Below are 26,956 nucleotides of genomic sequence, written 5' to 3'. Positions count from 1 at the left end.
TTAACTTGTTGCTTTCAAAGCTGCTTTCTTGTCATTTGGCTTCCTTGTACAATTGCACGTGATCTTTCCTGAACTTTTCCTCTAGGATTTATCTTTATTCTCTGCAGGATTTTTGTCTGAATGTAGCTTCTATGTTTAAAATTGGTGGGTTAATATGCTGCACACACCATCTTTCCATGACTATCCTGTGATATGGGGAAAGCAGCATTTTGTTTAAATAGGGGTCATTGTAAATTATCTTCTGTCCCAGACCCTTCAGGACTGGAGTCCACGTCAAGCAGGGCCTCTTTATTGGTGAAAGTTGAGCTGAGGGTTAGGCTCTGTCGAGGCTTCACAGGTGCAAGTTCATCTAACTTAATATTTTCATTTCTGACCAGAATCGTCTTATCCATGTTTTCTTCACTGTGTCTTGCAACAACAGCATCAAATACATCTAATTTGGGTGGTAAGGTTCCACTTTCAAACAGATATTTGGCTAGATAAGAGACACCAATGTTGACTAAGAATGAAGTAGCCATGGCGAGTGTTTTAAATGGGAACCGCTGGTTATAGATACCATTCTTATCAGGGTAATAACCTGGGTAGAAGATCAAAGGTTGTAGGTACAGGTATGGCTCCCCTCCGGTTATCCTCAGGAAAAGCCCAGAAACATAACCAGCTGCAGCCCCATATGTGTTGGTGCCCTTGACGAAGAGCACACACAGCAGCTGGGGGAAGATGATGATGTAGATTAGGTCAGAACTGAGGTACCAGAGCCCATACACCGTCTTCGTCAGCAAGGCCATGGCTGTTGCAGAAGCTCCAAACACAAACACGGTGATTCGCATGACCCATACGATTTCTTTGTCTGATGCCTGTAAAGACACAGACATAGGGTCAACTTTGTACCCAATGTATGTATTCATGTAGGGGAAGGGAAGAATACATTTCTGTACTTGGAAATTGGTCTAAAGAAGTACCTGGATCAAATGGCTCAGTCTGTGAGCCAACCTACTGAAACCTGAAACACTGAAATAAACAATCTGGGTGGCTTCTCCTACTCCTGCTCTGTGGTCATTTTGGTGGGTATCTGTTTCTGTATGCATGAAGCTAGGCCTTGGGAATCTTCCTTTGAAAGTATAGGGATTGAGAGAGGATGAGTGAACAAGGTAGCATCCAAAGCTAATGAGACAAAGGTAGGAGTCCCTTGAGGGAATCATTCTGTGCCGGAGAAAGCTCAGAGCTCCTTACTGCATCCTTCATAGGCATGCTAGCATCTTTAGGGCTAACCACTGTCTGGTGCCATAGAGAGGCTTTTCCAGTGTATAGTTGTGGTTGTGGTGATTTAGGAGATCGAGAGAGGCCAAGCTCTAGTCAGGGAAGAAAGACTCACAGTCTTCCAAGAACCATAGTATCAAGTGGTTCTGCAACTGCTTGATTCAGGAAGGAGAATTTAACAAGAAGGAATATCTTGTGATAAAGGTGAACTTGAGAGTTTGAATGAAGAGTATTCTAGATTCCATAAAAGTATGTGTGAAAATTTACCATGCTGTGTCTCTGCCAGACTCCTCCCTCTCCTAATATGTGTAATCAGACTAAGCATTTTCCTGCATAGTTTAAGTTACACTACTCTGTTATCAGAAAGAGAAGTTTACAACAACATGACTGACTTCCAGGGAAACAGTAATATGTTCCCTTTAGTATTAACACATATGATACCATGTATTGATAATACCCATTTATAGCATAAGCGGGTTGTATGCAAATGTAGTGTCAGATTTTAATATAACCTATTAAAACATACATATAGATTGAGCATCACTTAATAAATTTCTTGGGAACCAAAATGATTTGAATTTCTTTCTTTCTTTCTTTTTCTTCCTTTCTTTTGTTCTTCCTGTATAGTAACATATGCATAGTGAGATATCTTGAGAGTGAGATAAAAATTTAAAAATTTACATTTCACATACACTTGATGCACATAGCCCCAACATAATCTTATACACCATTTTGAATAACTTCATGCATAAAGTGAATTTTCACAATGTGGAATTTCCCATTTCTGGCATCATAGCAATGCTCATAAGATTTCTGGATTTTGTAGCATGTCAAATTTCATATTTTCAAATTTGAGGTGTCTAACGGCACTAATTTGAAATACTGCATATGATATATAAAATGAATAATATGAATACAAGAAATAATATGTGCACAATAAATATGATGATCGTAGTAATACAACAACAAAACCAATAGATGACAAAAGTGAAAAACGGTCTTACATTTTGTCTGAAGGAAAGCTGGTAGATATTCCGAGCAAACATTGAACTTGCTGACAGGATGGAAGAGTCAGCTGATGACATAACAGCAGCAGAAACAGCGCCAAGGCCAAAGAAGGAAATATACACAGGGCACAGGTATTGAAGCACAATTGGGAGAATCATGTCAGCTTCTTCATTGGTCTTGGGATCTGGAAACCCGTAGGTAGTCTGGTTCCAGTCTGTTGAGTAGAAAAAAAACAGCCATAGAAACAACTTAAAAAAATCAATGTGGTGGTTGTATTCTTAACCAGGTAGTTTTGAAAACAACTCAGAATCACATTTGCAAATCTACTCTGGTGGGCAGCCCTTGTGCGGGGCATGTGAAGGTAGGTGTCTGACTCATCCCAGCTTCTATGGGAGTTTGGGATCGTCTGCCTGGAGCCATTGCTGAGACATACCCTCCTTTTCTGCAGTAGTAGAATTGCCTTATGTAGTAAATGCTCTTAAACTGAATCACCGAGTTTTCTTTCCATCACTTAGGGTCAAAAGGACATCATAGTCCCTTCCGCAATGCCTAGTGATCTGTGTATGCAGGGATAGAAAGCACAGTGGCTCTTCTCACCAGTTCACTTTCTGATTTTAAATGTGGTTTTGGAGCTGCATCTCCATAATTTTCTCCTCACTAACTTCCATCATGTGATGTTAAGCTATGTTAAGAACAGTCCCTTCTATTGAATAATGTGCACTTCCATGAAGCTGAGGTTTTTCAAGCTGAGAATAGTAAGGAGACTTAAAACATGAATGTGTCTTTCATATTCAACTTTTGTGCTGTTTAGTTATAGCCTCAATTGAGGAATACAAGGAACTTGTAATATATATTTTTGTTTGCTAATCTTCCTTAATGTTATCATGATAAGACCAAGCATAGGTGATTTCCTTTGGATTCTACAGTTTGATATTCTGTAACTTCCCTTTACAACTAGCATTAAAGCCAATTCTAAAACCATAAATGAAAACTTATGATGTTTTTGCCAGTCTGATGTTCTAATACACACACACACACACACACACACACACACACACACCGAATATATATGTATATGTATATATACTCATATAAGGTATGAGTCTTCTGCTTTTGAAATAAATACTATATTTTTTTCTCCAAAAGTAGACACTGCATACAACCTCTATCAGTCCCCTTTTAATTTTTTTAATCATAGAAAAATCCTTTTGGTGGTGTCAAGGTTTGAACTCAAGATCTTGAGCTTTTGCCAGCACTCTACCACTTGAACCATGCTTCCTTGCCATTTTACCAGCTCTTTTGGAGTCTTGTAAACTTTGCTATTTAGACTATCTTTGAATCTCAACCATCTGCTCTTATTCTGTGGAGTAACTAGAAGTATAGGCATGAACTACTTGTGCAATACTGTTGGTTTATCTTGTGTGTGTGTGTGTGTGTGTGTGTGTGTGTGCACGCACATGCATGTGTATGATAGTACTGGGCTTAAACTCGGAGCCTAAGGTTCTTGCTTGTCTTTTTTAGCTCATGACTGGAACTTTATCACTAGAACCATACCTCTTGTCTGTATCTGTTTATCTTTTGAGTGTTTTATTCATATCATGGATGAATAAATGGAAAGCTGCTTTTAAGAACTAATAGATCCAAAAAAATCTCCTTATATACATCATTTTTATAAAACACAATAGGATAGAGGGTGGACTTTTCCTGACCTATTCAAATTATCTGTACCTAGAGAACTCCTTTGAGTTTAGCTTAATATAATACAGTTCCATTAAATGCTCTTAAAAGTAGTTTTATGTTAACATTTTAAAATGTTTGTAAGGGGGTAGAGATGTGGCTCAAGTGGTAGAGTGCCTGAATTCAAATCCCAGTACCACAAAGTAATGTTATAAGTATGTCTTCAAAGTAGAGAAAATGCTCTACCTGCTGCAAATCTCAATAGCTCTCATTATGGTCATTATGGCATGAGGTTTAGGACTCCCTCAATTTACTGAAATTCTAATTTTCAAGTTGATGATACATGTTTATCTTAACATATACTTATTGACTGATTCCTCTAAGGGAGGAACCCCTCTTAATAAACTAATTATTGAAAGTACAAAGCTGGAATATCAGGTTTAAGTGTGGTCCATAGGGGGTCCTGACGGTAGCAAGCACATATCTCTTGGGTTAGTGGCTCTTAGATTTGGCTTTCTCTCATCTCTCACTATCTGGCTCTGTCTTTTTTGTTTTTCATTGGCAGGACTGGGGTTTGAACACAAGGCTTTTATTTATTTTTTGGAGGGGTTCATTCTTTATATTTTTTTATTGAAAAGATGCTGAACAGAGGGGTTACACTTAAATGAGTAAGGTAATGAGTACATTTCCTCCCTCCTTCCCACTGAAATTGTAAAGTTTGTTTTCAACGTAGTGAACACAGGGCTTTTAAATCACTGGCCTGTCCCTTTAGTCATACTCCCAGGCTACCAGGCTGTCTTTCTTTATTTCTTTTTTTTAAATAAGTTTTTTATTGTGAAAATACTGTACAGAGGGGTTACAGTTACATGAGCAAGGTAATGAGTACATTTCTTATCCAGCATTGTTGCCTCTTCCTTTGTTTTTCTCCTACCATCCCTTCCCTCCCACCTCCTCAACTATACCTCCTGTCCCCCCCCCCCAAATCCCCACTCCTGCCTAAATTGTAAAGTTTGTTTTTCAACCTAGCATCTTATACATGTCATTTTTGCAATGGGTCAACTTGTATCTTATTTAGACAATTTGTTTTTTTCCTTCCCCTTCCCTAAATTATACCAACATCAAATACAGTGAAAACAGGGGTTATACCGTGGGGGAGGGACATACAAAGCAACAAAAGAATCACATGGTATCTTATTAATACGTTAGAAACAATAGCAAGAAAGAAAAAAAATGTTTTCCTATCTTGGGATTCATTTGTGGGCCTGGGGCTTGAACTCAGTGTCTAGGTGCTATCCTTGAGCTTTTTTTGCTCAAGGCTGGAACTCTACCACTTTGAGTCTCAGCTCCACTTTAAGCATTTTGGTGGTTAATTGGAGATAAGAGTCTCATAGACTTTACTGCCTGGATTAGTTTTGAGCTGTAATATTTAGATCTCACCCTCTTGAGTAGGTAGAGTAATAGGTGTTAGCCACCTATTGGCCTGAACATCTATCTTTAATTATTAAAATAAACTCACCGTAGAGTGGGCAGAAGTGAGTATTTTTAATAGCCAGGTGATGTCAGTGGGAAACATGGTTATGAAACACTGCGGATAGCTCACATGAAAACAGTTGTATGCTTGGCACCAGTGGCTCAGGCCTGTAATCCTAGCTACTCAGGAGGCTGAGATCCAAGGATCTTGGTTCAAAGCCAGCCTGGGCAGGAAAGTCTGTGAGACTCTTATCTCCAATAAACCACTAGAAAACCGGAAGTGGCATTGTGGCTCAAGTAGTAGAGTGCTCACCTTGAGCTGAAGAGCACAGAGACAGTGCCCAAACCCAGAATTCAAGCCCCATGACTGACCAAAAAAAAAAAGAAAACAGTTGTGATTATTCCAAAGTTGAAGAGGATGTGCTCACAAATGTCTTATCCTTGAATGAGCAATCAAAAGCTATGGATACCACTGAACTATAATATGATTGGCAAATGCTAAAACAAAGGCATAGATGGAAGCATGAATGAGGAAGAATTACCCCTGTGGGGGTTCAGAGAGAAGTGTGACTAGGAGGACACCTGATTGGGGGTGGGGCTGGGTAACAAACCAGCCACTTGGTAAAGATATATAGGTTTACCTGTTGATGCTCCAATGGCTCCAATGAGTATGGCTGGAAGAGCCATCACTAGGCACCCGAAGGCCGCCAGAAAGGACAGAACCTGAGCATAGGTGGCTGAGGATGAAGACAGGACTCTCTGGAAGTAGGCTTGCCATGGGATTCCACCCAGCATCTGCAGGAGAACCCAGGGATGCAGAGTGAATTGAAGGGAATTAATGACTATTGTATTATTTTAAGAAAGACATTCATAATAATTTATAACAGTCATAGAATAGGGCTGTGAACAGAAAATGCTTTGCAAGCCATAGATTTTGCTGTGATCCGAAGTTTTGTCTTTCTCCCACATTTGTCTGTTGCATTTTTTTTTGCCAGTCCTAGGGCTTGAACTCAGGGCCTGGCCATTGTCCCTGAGCTTCTTTTGCTCAAGGATAGCACTCTACCACTTGAGCCACAGTGCCACTTCTGACTTTTTCTGTTTATGTGGTACTGAGGAATCGAACCCAGTGCTAAGAAAGCACTCTACCACTAAGACACATTCCCAGCCCTTGTCTGTTGAAAATTTGAATTAGTTACTACATACGGGCCTTTAGGAGAGGATTCCATTTTGAGGGATGAAACCCTGATGAATGCTAATAGTGCCCTTATATAAGAGGCCCAAAGGAAGTTGCTTCCACCTTCTACCACAGCACAAAGGTTCCTTGTGTGAAGGATTGGTCCTTCTCAGACATTTCATCTGTGAGTGCTTTGATCTTGGACTTCCAGCCTCCGGACTATGAAAAATAAATTCCTATAGTTTATAAGTTATCCAGTCAAAGACAAAGTGTTACATCCTGAGCAGACAAAGATAATACTATTGCCATGATTCTGATTACAGTTTCCTCAAATTGTGTTTTTTTCAATTACAGAGGACAATATTGCCTTTTCCTTAATTTACCTACTTGAATCTGTATTGAAATTACCTAGAAGTCTTCATTTTGTTCTTATCTAGAAGTTCCAACTATCATAAAGGATTTTCAGAAAAGAATTGAGATACCGAACTTGGAGCTATGAAGTGAAATGTAACCAGACTCTAATAATAAATATAGAGGGTGATGTAATGATTTTAAGGGCACAAGGCATGCTTCTTAATCTGGAACATGCACTTCTTTGTGAGAATCAATGCCTTATGGTATTTTCTAAAGGTGTATGTACAAGGCACGAGAGATAATACAGTGGGCTGTCAAAGGGATTACCAGAAGTTCTATTTATACTAATTTAATACTTATATCTTAATGCTACATGACATTAAAATTACATTACATATTGTATGCAAGCAGTTAAAAATGTATATAACTACACCAGAATTATGATTAACACACTAATTGTTAACATAAAATGAAAAAAATGAATACCACTAACTGTTACTTGAAAGGTGTCCAAGGAAGTCAATAGGAGGGGCAGATAGATGAAAAGAGAGAGATGAGGGAGGAAAATGCAATCATAATATTCAATGTATATACTAGGAAATTAAGAAAACTGAGCGAAGAAGTTTGGTTGGGAAGGATGAGAGAGAATGATGACATGAATCAAGCACGATGAATCAAGATGCATTGTATGTATAAATTGATTTGTTGAGTTGTAACCCCTTTGTACAACCACTTAAAATAATAAAAAAACAAAAATGGAGACATTGAACTATAATTTAATTGGATTGCAGAGGAACAAAAAATTGAGAAATAAAGATTTAGAGTGAAAGAAGGGGTGGCAAAAGAGGTGGTACAGAGACAGCTTCATGATAAGGAGGAAAACCTACAGAAATGACCTCCAAACCTGTCCTTGGACACTGATGTAGAGAAACTGGGAGAGAAACTATGAAGACCTAAGAAAAGGACCACAATAACCAGGGAGCCGTAGGACCATTGCCCCTGCCTATGACCAGAGTCAGGATGGATAGCAGTGACTGGAGAGGAGGCTGAGGATTTCTGTGCTCTGGGTTATTCCTACTCCTCTGATTGACAGAGAGATGCTATCCAACAAATACTTGTTGTATAAATTAGTGGACGGATGGAGGAGATTGCTGTGTGACCATGTTCTGAGGTTTCTTTGTCTGTCTTTCCTATTGAGCTCTAAATTCTGGGATGCCGAATGTATTTATTATTATTTTAACTGTATGAAGCAAAAAACATGACAATGAATTCAGAATAATAATCCTTCTATAAAAGCAACATATATTCAAAAGCAAAAAATAGTTAAAAGACATTCTAAAATTCATAATTCAACTACTCAAGTATATATGAATTTTTTAATTGTGTGTGTGTGTGTGTGTGTGTGTGTATGTGTGTGTGTACCAGTCCTGGAGCTTGAACTCAGGGTCTAGATGCTGTCCTTGAGATTTTTTTTGCTCAAGGCTTGTGCTCTACCACTTGTGTCACAGTTTCAGCTTCTGAGTGGTTAATTGGAGATAAGAGTCTCAAGGACTTTCCTGCCCAGGATGGCTTTGAATGGAGAATCTCAGATCTCAGCCTCTTAGGTGCCTGGGATTATAGGCATGACCCATGGGCTCCTGGCTCAATTATATAGTCTTTCTAAAACTTTTCTTTCATTTTCCACCTTTTCTTTCATATTCCACCTTTATTTATATATCACTGACATCTTCCATGAACCATTGGATTGTAATTTACATGCAATCACTCTGGACATTTAGGTCATTTGATGTTTTCAAGTAAGGTACAAGTTGACCTCTGTTTATGAACAGACTGAATGTGCTGCTCCTATGTCTTCACTCCCAAGCTTCACATGTTGAAAACCTGAATCCAATCTGATAGGGTTAGAGTTTCAGCCTTTTGAAAAACTATGGCAATGTGTGTGGCTCTCAGGAATGGAACTAGTATCCTTTATGAAGAGTCCAGGAAGTTTCCTTGCCCCTCTTTCACCACTTACAGACACAGTGAGAACCCAGCAGTCTGTACGCTGAATAAGGTTTTCACAAGAACCCAGACCACTAGTGCCGTCAATCTTGGACTTTCAGCTCCTAGAACTGTGAGGAATTAACCTCTGTTTATGGTACATGGCTGCAGCAGCTCTATTAGTTAAGGCTGGTGGGAATTTGTGAATGATCTTGGAGGAGTGACAGGTGAGCAGTCTCCCAGCTGGGAGGCCAGAGAGAGAGGCCATCATAATAGGGCAGGTGAAGGGAGCCAGAAACCTAATACAGAGCTAATGCAGGAAAAGTGGGGCCGGAAAGGACTTTGACAGTATAATTAGAAGGACTTGATGACAATCACTTTCATGTAGGGATTCACCCATGACATCTGGAAGATCAAAGACCACTGGTGAAGCATTTCAAGATGTTCTTTCTCAAATGTAAAAAAGAAAAAAGAAAAAGAAATATACTCCCTACCTTACATATGTAACTGTAAGCCTTCTGTATATCACCTTGTCAATAAAGTTAAATGAAAACAATTTTTCCTTCTCTGTTTTTTTTTTGTCACACTCAGATTTGAATTCAAGGTTTTCACTTGTTGTCAGGCACTCTACCACTTCAGCCATACTTTTCAGTGGTCTCTTCTCTGATTATTTTAAGTTTTTGCTTTTTACCCAGGTTGGCCTGAAATTGAGATTATCCTAATCTTAGCCTCCTGCATAGCTGGGATAATAGGTGTACATCACCACACCTAGATGTTGGCTGTAATGACATAGCTTGAACTTTTTGCCTGAGCTGGCATTGAACTATGATCCTCCTGATCTCTGCTTCCCAAGTAGCTAGGATTATAAGTGTGAGGCACCAGTGCCTGCCTGGTTCAGGACTTAATAACACAATTTTTTCATTCATTCAACATCTGGTATTTCATTTCAATGTGTCTCACATTTGGAATCATGAATGACTTAGAGCTAGGAGGCATTCAACACTGCATTTACTTAATTTAAGGAGTAGTCTGAGGATTTAAGTGTGGTATAGGGAAAAGAGCAGTGAGGTCTTGATATTCTGACTTGACTCAGTTTGGGCAATGCTGTGATTGTCAACAAACTTCCTACCTTTTTGTATCATCTCCCTGTCATTATCTGCATGAAACCATAAGAACACTTGCCATTGTGTATTACTGTGTACAAACGGTATTGAATCCCTTATTTTATGCCTAGGGAAAAATCACAATTGGAAATTACTTAGAAGAAGGAAACCAAAGGATTTCTCAATAATCTTCAGGAAGAGAAACTCTATAATGGACTAGACTATTAGAAACACCTGCCCCCTCCCAATTTCCTGCTTCCTTACTAGCAAATTACTTTGTAAGACACACCCACACCCACACCCACACCCACCCACACACACACACTTTTCATTTTGATATTAGAAGTAAGCTATTTCTTATGTTGAAATCAAACACAGTATGCTATTGTCATGCATAACTTCTCTAATTAGCAAAATCACAAATCTGTTAGGTTCTTTCTTGTTCTCCCCTCTTCCTCAAAGTGTGGTCTACTATGGTTTCCCCCAGGCCTTGCCCTCCCTGCCAACACCTTTACCTCAAGATGCGGCATGCTTTCAAACAGTCTCTCTCCCAAGGGCTTCTGTCTTGGGTATTTCCTGAGTGGCACCCCCTGCCCCAACTTACCTCATGTACCTAGGGCTCCAGCACCACTGAAGCACTTACTCTGACATTCAAGACTGAATGAGTTACTTATTTCAGAGTCAATTATCTTTCAATGCCTTAACCCAAAGCATAATTGAAATCTTTAGCTGATTGGCTTGCTTCTGCTGGTGGAGGTTCCTGGGCAGGCATGGATTCCTCAAGGTGTGTAATTATCTCACAACAGAGACATGGACACACCACCCCTAACAGCACAGTGCTGCTCCTTTCTGACCTCCTTTGCCACTGTTAGCCACATAATCAGCATGTGGCTCCAGTAGAGAGGAGTCAATTTAGAAATAGCCATAAGGCACAAAACAAAATTTAAAATATAAATATGGAAACCTTGGCGATGTCTTTGAGTTTAGGAACAATAAGATTGCACAGCTCAGGTCAGAGAATCACTTACCAATAACAGAAAACTATCAAGCCAAGTGTAGACTTCATAGGATTCAATGGTCCCCAGCCAGGGCTCCTGGTATTTGGCATGCACGGCGGTGAACCCAATGTCGCTGACAGCAGGGTGTGAGAGCGCAAAAGGGACACTGATCCACTGGAAGGAAGAGTGACATTGCAGGCTTAGGCTATGATCTAGTGTAGGCAAAATTTATACACTGGGTTTATTTTCTCATAGATGATATAGCTAAGTAGCTCCTCCTACTCATGCAGAATAAGGACTAATGTCATAGTTTCTGAGCATACTATGAAGTGTTGGTTTTTTGGGGGGGTTGGTTATGGGTCCTGAGCACTGTCCTTCAGCTCAAGGTTAGCGTTCTACACTTGAGCCACAGCACCACTTCTGGCCATTTCTGCTTATGTAGTGCTGAGGGATTGAACCCAGGGCCTCATGCATGCAAGGCAAACACTTTATCACTGAGCCACCTTCCCAGTCCCTGAAGTGTTGATTTAAAAAGTTAAAACAACACTTGTCTATTTCTGTGCTTGATTATATCGTATCATAAGAGAAATCATTAGAAATCTTGGGGAAGAAAACATTCATTTGGCACACACACATTTTTGTGTCTTCTCTGTTAAGGAATTAATGTGACAAAGAAAGAAAAATGTATAAATCTGAATCAAGTCTTCAAGGATGGCCCATTACTTGTAGTTACAAGAGGAACTGAAGGTTTGTGGTCTGGACTTAAACAGGATGGCACCGTGGTGAACTCATATTAAGATGAAAACCCTGTAAGGTCGGAGATGCATTGAATCCACTTAACCTACCAAAGTTAAAGCTTAGCACCAGAACATGCTGTAGAGTATGGGTAGTTTCTGTACATGGGGATGTCTGGGAGCTGTATCTTGCTGCGTTTGCTGGACTTAAAAGAGTATCATACTGTATTTTGCTAGTCTAGGAAAAGACTCAAAGTTACAATTCAAAATATGATTTCCACAGAATTCATTTGGTTTTGCATCACTATAAAAAGTGGTCATTTGAACTATTGAAAGTTGAGGACCATCTGTGCATGAGTGTACAGATTGTGTAATATGTGTGCATAAGCCCACATCTGTTGACTGACAGGTTCTGCTGGCATGGGCTTGGGAAAATTGGATAGATGAAGATAGGTGAGTTAAGAGAATTTTGAGTTGTAGGCTAAATAGAGTTCATTTGATGTTTTGTTTTATAGGAGTTTAAAAAGACTTCAGTGAAATGTTTTAATTTTAGTATCACAGATATGAACAGCAGGTTTAGAAGACTAGAGGACAGTCAGAGGGTTGGAGATGGTCTTGATGCCATCTGACAAAGACCTGGTGTCTAGCGTTGACAAGGGGAATGGAATGATGCTGTAACTGAAGAGATAAGTCAACAGCTTTTTAGTTATGGTAGAGATGAGAGACCAGAGGCAGAGAGGAAAAGCTAAGAGAACTTCAAGTTTTCCTCTCTGGAGCTCCAAGGGTGATGATAAAATTTACAGAAATAGAGAATTTGAGATGAGCTGGTTTAATGTACAGTTTGATTTAATTAACTATGTATGTATGTACAGCAATTAAAGCTTGAAAAAAAACATATTTAGTCAGTCAGTTCAACAGTGCTTTTCACTAATGCACAGTACTTCACCTTCCTTATCAATGTGGTTACATTTTTTTTATTGTGAAAATACCATAGAGAGGGGTTATAATTACATTTTGTAGTAGAAACATAGTCTATCATCCACCCATCCCTGTGTTTGCCTTGCCATCTTTACCCTTGCACACTTGATTTATGCACCTGTGTGTTTTAAGTTCTGGCTTCATGCAAAGCAGTGAGACATCACATATATCATCAATGGATAGATTCATTCCCTGGGGTTGCGTTTCTTGGAATAACAAGCACATCAGTTAGGAGCACTGCCATTGCCAAACTAACCTTGCCTCTGATGTTTGGAAGAGAGATTTGTTTCTGCATCTTATTTTATTTCTGAAAATTCATGATGATGCGAAGTAAAAATCACAATTTCTGTACTGTCAACTTGATTTTGGTAATTTAAAAAATTTGCTTTTTTTTACGAGCTTTACAACGTCAGTGCGGGGGGGGGAGGGGGGGAAGGAGAAGGATTGGGATTGCGGGGGAGGGGGGAGGCTGGGAAGGGATGTGAAGGGTAAACAAAAGGAGGAGGCTGCAATGCTTGGTAAGAAATGTACGCATTATCCTGCCCATGTAATTGTAACCCCTCTGTACAGTATCTTCACAAATAAAATAAAATAAAATAAAAAAAGAAATGTACTCATTACCTTGCTCATGTAATTGTAACCCCTCTGTAAGGTATTTTCACAATAAAAAAAACTTATTAATAAAAATTAAAAACAAATAAAAAAATTTGCTTTTTTTAAAAAAAGAGCAAATTAAATAGTCTCAAATTCAATTACATATGAATGAATGAAACTATAAAAATGCAAATACAATGTCCAAGAGAAGAAGGAAAAATGTGGTTTTGCTAGTATATATAAATTTATAGTTAAACTACAAACCTAATTATAGTTAGTTTCTTTTTGTTTTTTCTTTTTCTTTTTGTTGGTCATGGGGCCTGAACTCTGGGCCTGGGTGCTGTCCCTCAACTCTTTAGCTCAAGGCTGGTGCTCTACCACTTGAGCCACAGTGCCACTTCTGGCTTTTTCTGTTTATGTGGTGCTGAGGAATCGAACCCAGGGCCTCAGGCATGCAAGGCAAGCACTCTACCACTGAACCACCTTCCCAGCTCCTATAGTCAGTTCTTTAAAAAATTTCCTTTAAGATGTTATTACAAATGTTAGAAAGTAAAAAGAAAAAGTAAGAGAGTCATTCTTCATATTCAGTCTCTAAGTAGCTAGTACAGAAAGTAAAAGCAAATGAAAAGCAAAAGCTTTATAATAGAAAAAAATTATTTAAAAAAAACCCAAAACAAGAAGAATCCAGGGGATTACTCTGGCCATCTTGGGAAAGTGAGTCATGGCCTGAAGTATTTACTTGCTCTGTCTGTGGCCTTTGCATGAAGGCAGCTGACATATGTATGTATTTCCTGCAACCACTTATGTGTACCTATGATGACCACACATCTTCCTTTTTACTTAGTTTGCTATGTCTTTGGTGTTGGGGATTATTATATGCAATATAATAATAATAATAATTATAATCTCCTTGTTTTAAGATGTAAGACTCCAAAGATTCAACATTGACTAGATTGTGTTCAACACACCCAAAGGTGCTTTAATATTAATTATATTCATGTTTCACAATGGTATAGTAATCTACTTAATACAATATATATGACATAATTTGATCTAGGATTCAAGAGCAAAAGATAATAAATCTTTCTAAGTCCTTACATCTTTAAGTTCTTTATTTTTAAGTCCCACATAATGATGGTTAATATTTGACATTTACTGTTTTTCCAGTGGGATAATTTCTATATCCTAAGCGTGATCTTATAGATATAAGGACAGATAAGAAACATGCAGAGGTAGTTACTAAGTTTTTTTTTTTAAATCTAGTCAGTTCAGAGAGAAATTTAAAAATTTTAATAGCATTCACTTGCTATGATGGGAAGGACGTTTCTACTGATTTGTGCTGTTACTATTAAATGCCACATAATCTTTTACTTAAAAAAGAAAGGGAGGAGGAAAAAAATCTGTGGTGGCTTCACTTACGAGTCCTACAAAGATGCAGAAGAGCTGGACCACATCTGTGTAGGCCACAGAATAGAGACCGCCCACCAGGGTGTAGAGAGTAGCAATGAGAGCTGAGATGATGACAGATGCATGCACATCCACGTCGATGATCACGCTGATGGTGGCCCCTAAAAGATAATAGACAAGCAAGCACTGGGATCAAAGGGCTTACCTGGGTACTGTTTCCTTGGCAGCCTATACTGCACACTCAGGGACAGCAAATATGCTCTCTGTGTCATATAGGAAATGTGCTGGATGATAACAGCTAAAGTGAATTGCTATATGGAAATTTGCTTGTATTAGTAAATTGAGTATATATATTGAGTATATACATCTAGATACATATATTCAGTTGAGTGTATATATATATATATATATATATATATATGGAATACTATCTATCTACCTATCTAAAGTGATCCATACTCTTGCTTTATAAAATTGGTCTTTTGCTAACAACAAACATTATATAGATAGATTTATATGATTATAGAATAAATAGCTTGATATACTCATAAATTTAATTCAGTTTTAAGGATTTGCAAATATTTAATTACTTATAACTTAGACTTCCATAAGTATATGCAACAACCCATTTGAAAGAGAAGCTTTTCTGAGAAGCATAATCACACACTTCTATATTTTACAATGAGAATTCATTTATTACTGTAATGCGCTCTAGTCTAATAGAAGTATTAGAGCCATCCCAGACTAGATGAAAGGTATCATAGGTATCAAAGAATTGAGACAAATTTATAGGAGAAAAATAATATAATTGGTAAACTGCATTTATCAATTTTCTTCCTCAAAATTGCAAAAGATTATTCTGTTGGTGGAATATGCTAGTTTTACTCCTAGGATGGGATCCTATCCATAAATATCGTAACTTAAGGTAAATTTGAACACCAGTTTGTTGTGTTTGTTGATGTCTATATGATGTTTGTTGATATCTGAAGTTCTTAGGCTGATGCCTCATCACTCATTGCTTTACAAATCTGTTTTTCTACTTCCCTCAAAACAACATAATTTGCATTTCCTGTTATTAAAACAGCGATGATAGGTATACTAGGATGAATGCAACAAACCTTTGCTTTTTTGGTGTTATCAATAGCTACACAGTTTCCTTTTTCTCCTCCATAATTGTTATATTAATAGTGTGCCCATTGACAAGGTATGAAAATCCATTATTTCTAAGGGAAATTCAGGATCTTTTGATTTAAGATAGGCATATTTGTAGTTTGGCTATGGCAATAAAATCAGATTATACCTTTGAACAAAAACAAATTAAAAAGAAGTTCATACCTAAGAAAACTGAGTTACTATATAGATATTTTAAACAGGTTATTTTCCTCCTGAAGTATCTCTTTTCATGTTGAAGCATTAGTGGTCATGTTTTGTTATTATTATTTGGTGTAGTTCTCTACTTCAATTCCAACTTTGCATCCTGTGAACTATGAGCAGTTTGATTATAGAAGAAAGATCACAGGACTGAGGTTTGTGGTCCTTACACTGTTTTGTTATAGAATTCTCTCTTCTTTTCTTATCACTATTATCATTGGGTGAAATTTTCTCTAAAATATTTCCTGGATGATGACAACAACAGTAATGATCAAAACAGTTATACTCCTGGATCTGCCTGGAAGTAGCAGGCTACTAATGCAGATATAAAAATAGATCGAATATTAGAGATAATAGAATTTTAAGTATACATTTTGTTCAAGCATTGTAAGTTGTTCTCCATGCAAACTAAGAAAATAGTCTATGATTCTCCTGTGTAGAAGGTGACACTTTACTCTTGGGTCAAAATGGCAAGCAGGCCTGGCCTGGCAGGAATAAGTTTGTGCTGGGTAGTAGTGTTCAAAAATGGTTTTTGGAATGCTGCATGGCTCAACACACTGAGGTATTGTCAGACAGATGATATAGAACTTGAGGATGAAGATGGGAAAGAAGCCATCAGAAAGCTCCCTGAGGAATTCATAGGGACAGAATCCTGAAGTCAGTGAGCTGGGCCTGACCACAAGCATCAGATCCTGACCAAGTAGCAGTGGATAAACTGGGCAGAATAAATCTCACCTTGAGCTGTGTCTAAAAAAAAGCTACTTAGGAGAGAAAAGAAAGGGAAGAACGGGTCGGCAAGTAACCATGCACTTGCCATGTGTGGATACAGCAGTCTTCAAACTATTTTTTTTATCAAAATAATTATTGTTGAATCTTAGAACCAACAATTATTTGTTTTATAGACATTATTTAAAGAAATGTATATTGAGCTAGGCATTGGTAGCTCATGCCTATAATCCTAGAAACTCAGGAAACTGAGATCTGAAGGATTATGGTTTGGAACCAGCCTAGGCAGAAATGTCTACTAGCCTCCCTTTCCAAAACAATCAGCAAAATATCAGGGCTGGAGATGTGACTCAAGTGATAGAGCACTAGCTGAACAAGTGGTAGGTCCTGAGTTCAAACACCAGTACTAAGTAAATAAACAAATATAATCATAAAATTTCTTCTGTTTCTGTAGTGAGTTATACATTTATAATGAAGTAAAAATTCATAAATCTCATAATTGTTTATTCTTAAGTATTTCAAATTATTTTTATAAATTACGCCCAGAAATTCTGTTTAAAGAAAATAAAATTTAAATGCCCACACTAGATTTCATGTAAGAGCAGTAATGTTTATATACATGTATTTTATATGTGTTGTGTAATATGTGTATGTGCATATATGTGTATGTGTGGGTAAAGAGACAAATATACTGAAATACACACCAGCATATATACATATATGTAAGAATAACTAATTATAACCAAGTTTAGAGTTTAGCCTCTATGTTTCCTACTTGTAAAATGTTTTAGACACATTAGCTAGTAAATCCTATACCTCTTTCAGGGCTCTCTTATACAAATGGATCTTTATTCAGTCAGAGTGAACATTTTGTATTGGGTTAGATATTTAGCCCACTCCTTGTGTGATTGCTCAGCAAGAAGCTTATTTTCAAAACCAAAACTTCTGTTGTTAAAACCAATGGCAAACAAATTCCCATTGCTTCTCAGCTAATGAGAGTGGGGTTGGTGGAGAGCTATAATTTTGCATGTAATTTTATTAGGATTTCAGTTAGGTAGAATGGCCACCTAGCACTAGTGGAGGAAATGACAGATTCTCTCCTTTTGTATATCTCCACTTTATTTTTACAGTAAGAGACCAAGAAAACATTAGATTATATTTTGAGGGATATGAAATCTAATATAACTAATATCTGATATTATAGAGATCACATAAGATGATAATACCGAAGACAAATTTACGGTTTGGAATATATGACATAGAAGAAAATGCATCAGACTTTACTTTTATTCTGAGCCCTTAGAATCTACAGAAGATTTAAGCCCTGAACTTCCACTTGTTAGAAGAGATGAAAAAATCTCATGTAGATGAATCCCCAAAGGGCCAAGGAGAGCCATAGCTCTCAGAGAAAGGCTGTGGAGCTGTGGAGCTGCCTGCTCTGTGGACCTTCAGCAAACCCTCCACCCTCAGTCAGGGCACAGCTTTGCCTTTGATCAAGCTGGGTACTAAGCTTGAAGATCTCCCACAATCCCACTGACTCAGGGTTGATGAGTGAAGCAGAAGCACCAGGGCCTGTCAAGTGTCAGGCCAGAGAAAACCTGAACCCATTGGAAAGGAGAAAGTGGGCAGCGGGATAATAAAGGGAGAGAAATCAAGACCCAAGTTAAACTCATGGACCTGTTATGAAGTTTGGTTTTACGGAAAAAAGAGACATGACGAGATCTGAATTGAGAAGGGGAGTCTAGAAATCATGTGGAGTCCACAGGAGTTGAAGGGCAGAATGACAAGCTTGGAGATGGCCTCATTGATATCTGGGTGAAGAGGCTGTGGAGTGGCCTGGCTTGTGGGGGCAGAAGCAAGGGTTAACAGGGGAAGGAAGATGGTGATGGAGGTGAAAGTTGTAGTTAAGGATGGGCTGTGGAGCTGAGCCAATCAGCATGCAAGATGAAGGTGGGTCAATGGCAGGTGAGTCTGCACACCTTCACAGGAGAGCTTCCATCTCCCAGTTCCTCAACAGCCAAAGTATGATCAGATCAGCAACTGGCTCGGGGATGAGTTGTTAAGAAGACATTGAAACTGAGGGTAAGAGGATGGGGATTCTTTCTTTTTTTTTCCATAGTTTTGTGACTACCTGCCATAGCATTTATCTTTTATCAGTATTCAGTTTATTGTCTGAAGTTACATAGTTTTGTTTATATCACTTGCTTTTTCTGCCACAGGGTTGGTGATGTATCTGGAATATTATTTACCTTTGGGATGAAAACTTGGTTTTACATTGGTTTTCAAGGACACATTTTACAAAAGGCCAATATCTCTGGACATATTAATGCTTTTTAAAATGCATACAATACTGAGAAATTTAAATAGTTTTGCACATATATACTATGGATGTGTATACATATTCAGATCTACCTATTACACACACATATGGGGATAATTAGGGTTTAAACTCAGGACTCAAGCTTGCTTAAGTAGGTACTCTTACTGCTGAAATATGCCTCCAGTCCTTATCTTTTGATGGTTATTTTTGAGATAGGATCTTGCTTTTTGCCTAGGATGCACCTGGGTGAGATCCACTGATGTCAGGCTTTCTGTCTTAGCTTACAGTTGGGATGGAGTTTCTGAAACCTTTCTGTCTGGTCTGATCTCAAAGTGTGATCCTTCTGATCTTATCCTCCCATGTAGCTAGGATTATAGGTAATAACCACTTATACTTGAGTTAAATATGTTTTTGTATCAATCATTAACATCATGGTTAGAGGGAAAAACAGAGTGAGATTAAAAAGTTCTCACTTCACAGAAAATGGAAGAAATAAAGGTGTAACTCAACAGCTTAAACTTACTTAACATCACCATTCACTTCAGTTTTCAAAAAATTTGAAAAAACTGCTTCAAGTAGTTATGTTTAATTATTTGTGCTTTGTTCAAAATCATGTATGAATTATAAAAGATAAAGGTAACTTATTTTTAATGCTGGTACTGGGGATTGAACTCAGGGCCTAGGAACTGTCCCTAAGCTTTTGATCAAGATTAGTGCACTATCTATGTACTTCTGGCTTTGCTTGGAGATTAGTCTAATGAACTTTCCTGCCTGGGTCAGCTTTGAAATTGGATCCTCAAGTCTGAGCCTACTGAGTTGCTAGAGTTACAGGTGTGAGCCATTGGCATCCAGCTTGAAAGCAACTCTTTATCATCATAAAGATAACTCCTGTCAGGTGCTCAGGCCTGTAATCCTAGCTACTCAGAGGCTGAGATCTGAGGATTGCAGTTCAAAGCCAACCCTGGGCAGGAAACTCCTTGAGACTCATAATCCCCAATTAACCACCAGAAAACCAGAAGTGGCGCTGTGGCTCAAGTGATAGAGCGCTTGCCTTGAGCTGAAGAGCTGAGGGACAGTGCTCAGTCCCAGAGTTCAAGCCCAATGACCACCACCACCAACAACAACAACGAAACAGATAACTCCTGGTCATCACTGTAAAAATAAAGTCCGAATTAATGCTGTATATTGCAGCTATATTGCAAGTAAATACAGAATTTCTGTGAAGACTTAAAAATAAAAAAAATATGGCATGGGATATGATTTTAAGGATTTCTAGGACAGCAAGACTAAAGAATGTTAGATCGTGTATCAGGTGTTCTGGAATCTGGTGATGCAGTAGGAGCCCAGCTTCTTTGATCCTTACCTAGTGCAGAGAAAATGGCTGCAGCCCAGAACATCTCTCCCATCAGTGCAGGGATGAACAGGAGCCCGCCCATGCGTTTCCCATAGATTTGCTGAAATGGGTCTAACATGGTCACATATCCCCTGGAACGCATAGGTTTGGCAAAGAAAAGACCACCTGAAAGAAATTAAGCACGTGTTTGCACAAAAATAAAAGAATCACAATATAGTAGCCTTTGCCAACCTATATCCAGTGTTGAATCAGTCTGAAATATACTTTGGATACAGTGCCAAGGAAGTATTTAGCATGTGCATATATTACTACATGGGATAGCCAATGGCTACTTGGATGATGTAACTGGAGCATTTGAACTGAAGAATACAACCCAGGATGGCAATGACTAACATACTTGATATACTTCCATCTCCCACCACTACATTTAGACATTCTGAATATGCACAAGACCCAATAATAGTATTTTGAATGGAAAAGCAGAGGAATTGTTACATAACACTCTTGACTTTTTATTAGTTCAATTTACAATAAAGAAATTCAGGTACAATAGAGTTGATTCATTTTTTAAATGATATGCCCATACTATTTGGAGAAGAAATAAAACATAATTATGTTGCAAAATTTATTGTTCTGATAATCAAAAGACCAAAGAAGTAAAAAAAAACATTCTATAATCGAGAAATCACATAATCTAAACATTGTGTCCCTCTATACGCCAATTTCTGGTAAAAAGCTTTTTAGAAATGCTGGTACCATTTTTCCCCCATAATAGTTATTCACACTGCTTGACTTCTTATCCCACTTGTTCTTTATATTTCCCCAGATGAGTCACTAGAATATCAACTTCCACTTACCTAAAACCAGACTAAGAGAATATCCAATGGGTGCCTGAGCCCAGGCTAGACCATAATCTGGTACATAAACGGCTTCAGCTGTCCCATTGATGTACCCTCCTCCGACCCAGGTGGCTGAAACACAGTGAAAACTGTCATATCCCAGACCAGACTGTCCACCTTAACTGCTAGCGGATGTGGCCAGTAAATACCTTCAATATGGCTAGTCCACACTTAAGTGTTCTGTCAAATAAATGTCTTCAGATAGTTACAATTTTGGTAGCACATTAGTGGAAAGAAAGAGGTCCAGAAATCAAAGCAAGCAAGCATTGGTTAAAAAAGAATGATGGACATGCTGGACATGAAAAGATTTTCTGTACTGATCATATATTGACATGAAGACATATTAAATGCATTAAGTAAATTATATTATGATCCTTAATTTCTTATTGTGCCTTCGTTATTCTTATTATATCTTCAAAACAAATTTGTAGAAAATTTACCATTAAGATTATATAGCTCACCTTAAATATCTATTGAACTGTGCTGTTCTCACAGCTGTCCAGAAGCATTTAGTCATCAACTTTTTAAACCAATTATTATATGTTGTAAAATCCAAGATTATATATAAAATGTGTAATGTGAATATTAATCTTCTCAATAACTCTGTACTTTTCCCCTGTCCCCTGTACCACTGGATTATATATTTTCATTTCTGAGTCCTCTTATTTGAATCATATTGGTATTTTTACATTGATCATGACTATTTTCTGTGAGACCTGGGTATACATGAGGGTAGGCATATGTGTACATGTGTAAGAGTTGGTGTGTGTACATGAGTGTGTGTGTATTTCAGAAAGATTTCCATTAACAGTCGTTTCTTAAACAGTCTGAGAAAATAGGATCAGGCAAATGTGATCTTGATCACAACAAAGTTATACTCAGCACCATAAATAAACTGCTAGATGGGTGGAGGAAGGAGAGATGACACATCTCTTCCAAAGCATTGTGAAATGACTTTATTTTTCTCTTCTCTCTTCTCAGGAATTCAAATTCACTTAGAGCTGAAACCAGCATGGAGAAGTTAGAATGTTGTCTGCACACTCACTCATATTCTTGATCCTATCTGTATCTTTTAATTTGGTATTGATATTTCATGAAAATAGCAAGAGTCAGATCTTCTTCAGATACATTAAATAACTGCAGCATACTAACTTTCTGGAGGGGAGAAAGAAAGATTTGGTAACACATTTGTCACAAGAATGATTTATAAATTACCATATTGTCTCAGAAGACAATATAGTTTTTGATTCCTCATGAAAAACACAAGGTTAGAGAACATTAATTCTTTGCAATTTAGAGCCTTTCCAGAGGATAGTCAAAATATTTAAAATAACCCTTGTATGGAATTTATGTAATGTTATGAGGGTCACAGGCTGCTTATAATGGCTCATGCTGCTTATCGGATGTGCAATTGAATTCTCAGCTACATCATCCCATTGGGAATACAAATTAATTCCCTTAAACATCATGAGTCAAATAAATCACTGTACTGAATACCATCTAAGATGAGTACATCTTTTGTTTTCATTCCAGAATTTATTTAACCTGTGTGAGTGTGTGTGTGTGTGAGCGTGTGTGTGTGTGTTTGCTTGTAGTAGGGCTTGAATTTAGGGCCTGGGCTCTGTGCCTTAGCTGTACTGCTCAAGGCTAGCATTTTACCACTTGAGCTACATCTTTACTTCAGGCTTTTTTGGTGGGTACTTGGAGATTAGAGTTTCAGAAACTCTTCTGCCCTGGCTATCTTCAAACAATGATCCTCAGATCTCAGCCACTTCAGTAGCTAGGATTACAGATGTGAGCTACTGGTGCTCAGATTATTTGCCTTTTAATTTAACTTAAAATTCACTTTTTTCATCGTTTTTAATTCTACATAACATGGACTAGAAGAAATGAATGTTTTCCAGGCTCAGAACCTGAGACTTCATTTTCCTACTGAGGTAGGTGGTGCTAGCACATGGGCAATGTTTCCCTGCATAAAATAGATGGTTCAGTGGTATCATAAGCAAAAGGCTACTAATGATTATTTTTCATAGGGTAGCTTTCCTGTCCCTTGTTCAAAAAGAAATTGGTGCCTGAATGATTGTACCTATTATATCAGAAGTGAGGACTGGGCACTTATCATGATTAAATAAAACTCTCCATCATTTATTGATCTCCTTTCTATAGTAGAATTAGTTTCCCATGGTTTCATATTTTATGTCAAATCATGAATGAGGACTCAAATTCTTTCAAACAATATGCATTTTAAAAGAATCAATATCTTCAACTTCTGGTATTTTTAATAAATATATGAAGAATATGCAAGTGCACAAACCTGACAAGATTTTAATAATATGTTTCAGATTTTATTTTATTTTTTTACTGGTTCAGATTTTAAATGACTGATGATATCAACCCAAGGCTCTTCTGAGTTTTGATGCAAAAAAACTTTTAAAAGTTAGCTAGACCATGATGTCAGTATATAAGAAATAGAATCATTTGAGTATTTTTATATACTTTCATTATTTTTTAATTGTTGGTGGGATTGTAGTTTGAATTCAGTGTTCTGCACTTGCTAGGGCTTTACTGCTGATCCATACTCCCACACCCTATTTTTTAAATACACTTTAATAGTACATTAGATTGAAAATAAAGTCTGTGGTAAAAGAAAATTCTGAACTGTTATCTTTATAGTATCTGAAATAGAATAATAAAGTCCTAGAAGGTTACAATCATTTGCAATGAATAAAATAGTTTCCTGTATTGCAGCTCATTTATTCTTCTAAGCAATGTTTGCAACCTAAGGATCTTTGCAGAGAATCTCAGAGAGACCAGTGAGGGTTGTATGTTTTGTAACATGGAGGTGCTCAGGGTGTGGTTGACAGAAGACCTGATTCTGACCTGATAACTGGACATTCCTGGATTCTTCCTCACCCTGCAGTCTTCTCACAGTACTCTTAGAACAAGCATACAGACACATCTGTGGTTGGTGAAGGGTTAAGTGCAATGTGAATGTTTGAAAGGTAAAATACACAGTTATTATAGAACCTGTAGATTTCAGATGGTCAGAGTTAAATGTTTCAGAATATGGCTACTGTCTTCACAAATTAGCTAGGTATTAATCTGATACTCATGATGAATCAATCTTAAATAGCATTTCAAGACTGACATTGGGCATTTTTTGGTTATGATTTCCAATGGACTATTTTTCCAATGAGTGCTCAGAGTTTCTGTCAGCTTGGGTTATAGCTAAATGTTTAAAATGACTCCTAAGACTGAAATGCAACATGTTATTAGGGAAAGGTGCAATCAATTGTGTTTAAGATATAATTTTAAGTATTTTTAAAAGTCAGAATTATATTCAATATCCAAGACAAATATCAGGAGAGAAATCAGCTTTGAAAAAAAAAAAAAACAGAGCCAGCTCAATGCTAAGGAACTTCCAAACACAAAGATGGGGTAAGGGAGGCGCTGCAGCTGGTGGTGGCTGGGAATTTCCTGTGAGGACACACCCTAGCCTTCTCCCTTTTATACCAGGCTCCCTGAAACCCCACTTTTAATACTGCAAAGTTCTAACCTATGAATACTTCCTGCAGGAAATTAGTTATTCGATGAGTTTCTGAACAGGACATCTTTCAGTTTGAAATTGTATATTGATTGCCTTCAAGTTGATTTGTTTCTGCTAAAACCCATCGTGAGTTAATATACTTGACATTTATCACTTAAGAGAACCCACTTCATGCATGCATGAGGAATACTTTGGTACACAATCACATTCATTAACAGATGCATAACTTGAAAGACAAGGACCTTTTGGCATTCTCTGCCTCTTTGTTTTTCCTGTTTCCTCCTACTAATCAGTCCTATACTTGTTTCACTGATATTTGACCCAGTGAAAAGATGATTTTGTTCAAGTACCACAGAGTTGAAATGACTCTGTTTTCTAGGTTTAAATTAAATATAAAATTGTCGTCTTAAAAATTGTTTCTTAAAAATCATAACTAGTGCACACAAAGAATCACCAGAGGACAAAGAGCTATGTAGATTTTTGTCACTCTGACACCACTTGCTGTATAATCAAACCAACCAACCAAGGGGTGAACTGCAATCAAGCAGGGAGCCCCAGAACCTACCTGTCATGGTAAATCCACCAACCAGTAAACCAATGTCTCGGCCACCAACGATTATGGCTTCACTGCGCTCTTCTGCGCTACCGCTGTTTTTGGTTCTCCAGGCAGCCCAAATTCCAACCAGCAATATGAGGAGGTAGAACACGATAATAGCTATCAGTCCTTCCACGTGGAATGCCATTTTTTATCTAAGATAAGATCCAGGTTCCTCCGCAGCTGGCTACTTCATTAAGACTTCTGGAGAAAATATAGGGATGCGCTGTAAAGTAGCCAAGCATTCACTGTGCCTACAGAGATGGCCAGGAAACGATCAGCTGGCTCATGAGAGATTCCCCACTTAAAGGAAGACTGCATGGTAATTGCAACCCCGGTTTCCTGCCCAACAAGTGGGCACCAAGTTATCCTACTTCTACTTGACAAGTTAATATCAATTTGAGTTTTCAAGAAACAATAAAAGGAAGTACTATTTAACAAATGGAACCTGAATCACTTAGTGTTTCATAAATCCTTTCAATGTAAAAACTCATCTCATCTTGCATCAGTAATTCTGCCAAGAGGTAATTCTTAAAGAGAACTGGATGTATTCTCTTTGTGGAATTAAGTTACTCTCCCAGAATTATTCAGAAATGTAAGTGTGTCACAAAGAAATACACAAAGAATTAAAATAATATATAAGCCTGCCTTTCTTGCTCTTTCTTTCTTTCTTTCTTTCTTTCTTTCTTTCTTTCTTTCTTTCTTTCTTTCTCTCTCTCTCTCTCTCCCTCTCCCTCTCACCTTCCCTCCCTCCCTTCATTTTCTTCCTATCCATCCTTTCAAACGATTTCAGGAAATGACTACAAAAGAAAGTCGATGGAAAATTTTCTGAAAAAAAATCCGGATAATTTAAAAATGTTACTCTATTATTTCCAACAAGTTCCTGAGGTTCAGATTTCTGAGACAAGGGATTTTGCTGTTTAAGAGGTCTATACTCTGGATCGTCCTTTTTTCCTTTGTTAATTTCATCCCCCTCCTCACCAATGCCCTCCCTCTAGGAGGAAAATATTTACAGTAGCCATTGCCTAAAACCAGAGCAGAGGGTCAAGAGCATCTGTCTTAGAAGGCAAATGTTAAGTTCTAAAGCTTCATCTTCTGGAATTCTCGTTCTCTTTTTATTGAGTTCCGCTCTGGCCACAGCTATTTCTCGCATCCCAACTCACATGTGTAAGTTTCTGGGAAAGAGTAGAGTCGGATATTCGTGCATGCAAGTGGCTGGTGGTGGACGACTGGACAGCACCAACCTCCCGGGACCCCCAGGACGCACAAGCCATGCTCGCGGGTGTGGTGGGCTCCGTCTTTGTGCGCAGCGATCAGCCTCTCTCGGGTCCCTGGGCTTCCTGAACCCTGTGTCTCGCCTGGCCTGCTGTGACTCTCCGGCACGGCACCCAGACTTAGCGGCTCGCCAGC

The 26,956-nt window shown here is 38.0% G+C and overlaps 1 protein-coding gene across 1 annotated transcript; it reads right to left on the bottom strand.

Annotated features, from left to right (window-relative positions):
- Positions 1–224: 224 nt before the first annotated feature.
- On the bottom strand, positions 225–25,694 carry Slc5a7 (solute carrier family 5 (sodium/choline cotransporter), member 7). Its single transcript, XM_013034267.1, has 8 exons — positions 25,517–25,694; positions 21,363–21,476; positions 20,515–20,670; positions 14,747–14,895; positions 11,052–11,195; positions 6,054–6,207; positions 2,262–2,479; positions 225–854 (listed from the first exon to the last, which is right to left on the bottom strand). The coding sequence occupies exons 1-8, from the start codon at positions 25,692–25,694 to the stop codon at positions 225–227; spliced, it is 1,743 nt and encodes a 580-aa protein (XP_012889721.1).
- Between the last annotated feature and the right edge of the window lie 1,262 nt (positions 25,695–26,956).

The sequence above is a fragment of the Dipodomys ordii genome, unplaced genomic scaffold (genome assembly GCF_000151885.1).
Source record: "Dipodomys ordii isolate 6190 unplaced genomic scaffold, Dord_2.0 Scaffold186, whole genome shotgun sequence".
In the NCBI taxonomy this organism is placed as follows: domain Eukaryota; kingdom Metazoa; phylum Chordata; class Mammalia; order Rodentia; family Heteromyidae; genus Dipodomys; species Dipodomys ordii.
This window is presented reverse-complemented; position numbering and strand designations above follow the sequence as displayed.

What these genes read in the sequence shown, in the direction of transcription:
- Slc5a7 (XM_013034267.1), bottom strand. Translation starts at nt 25,694, where the DNA reads ATGGCATTCCACGTGGAAGGACTGATAGCTATTATCGTGTTCTACCTC. An exon ending in AGCCATTGGAGCATCAACAG is followed by an intron (nt 2,480 to 6,053) that starts GTAAACCTATAT and finishes TCTACTCAACAG; the next exon opens with ACTGGAACCAGACTACCTAC. An exon ending in AGCTTTCCTTCAGACAAAAT is followed by an intron (nt 855 to 2,261) that starts GTAAGACCGTTT and finishes GTGTCTTTACAG; the next exon opens with GCATCAGACAAAGAAATCGT.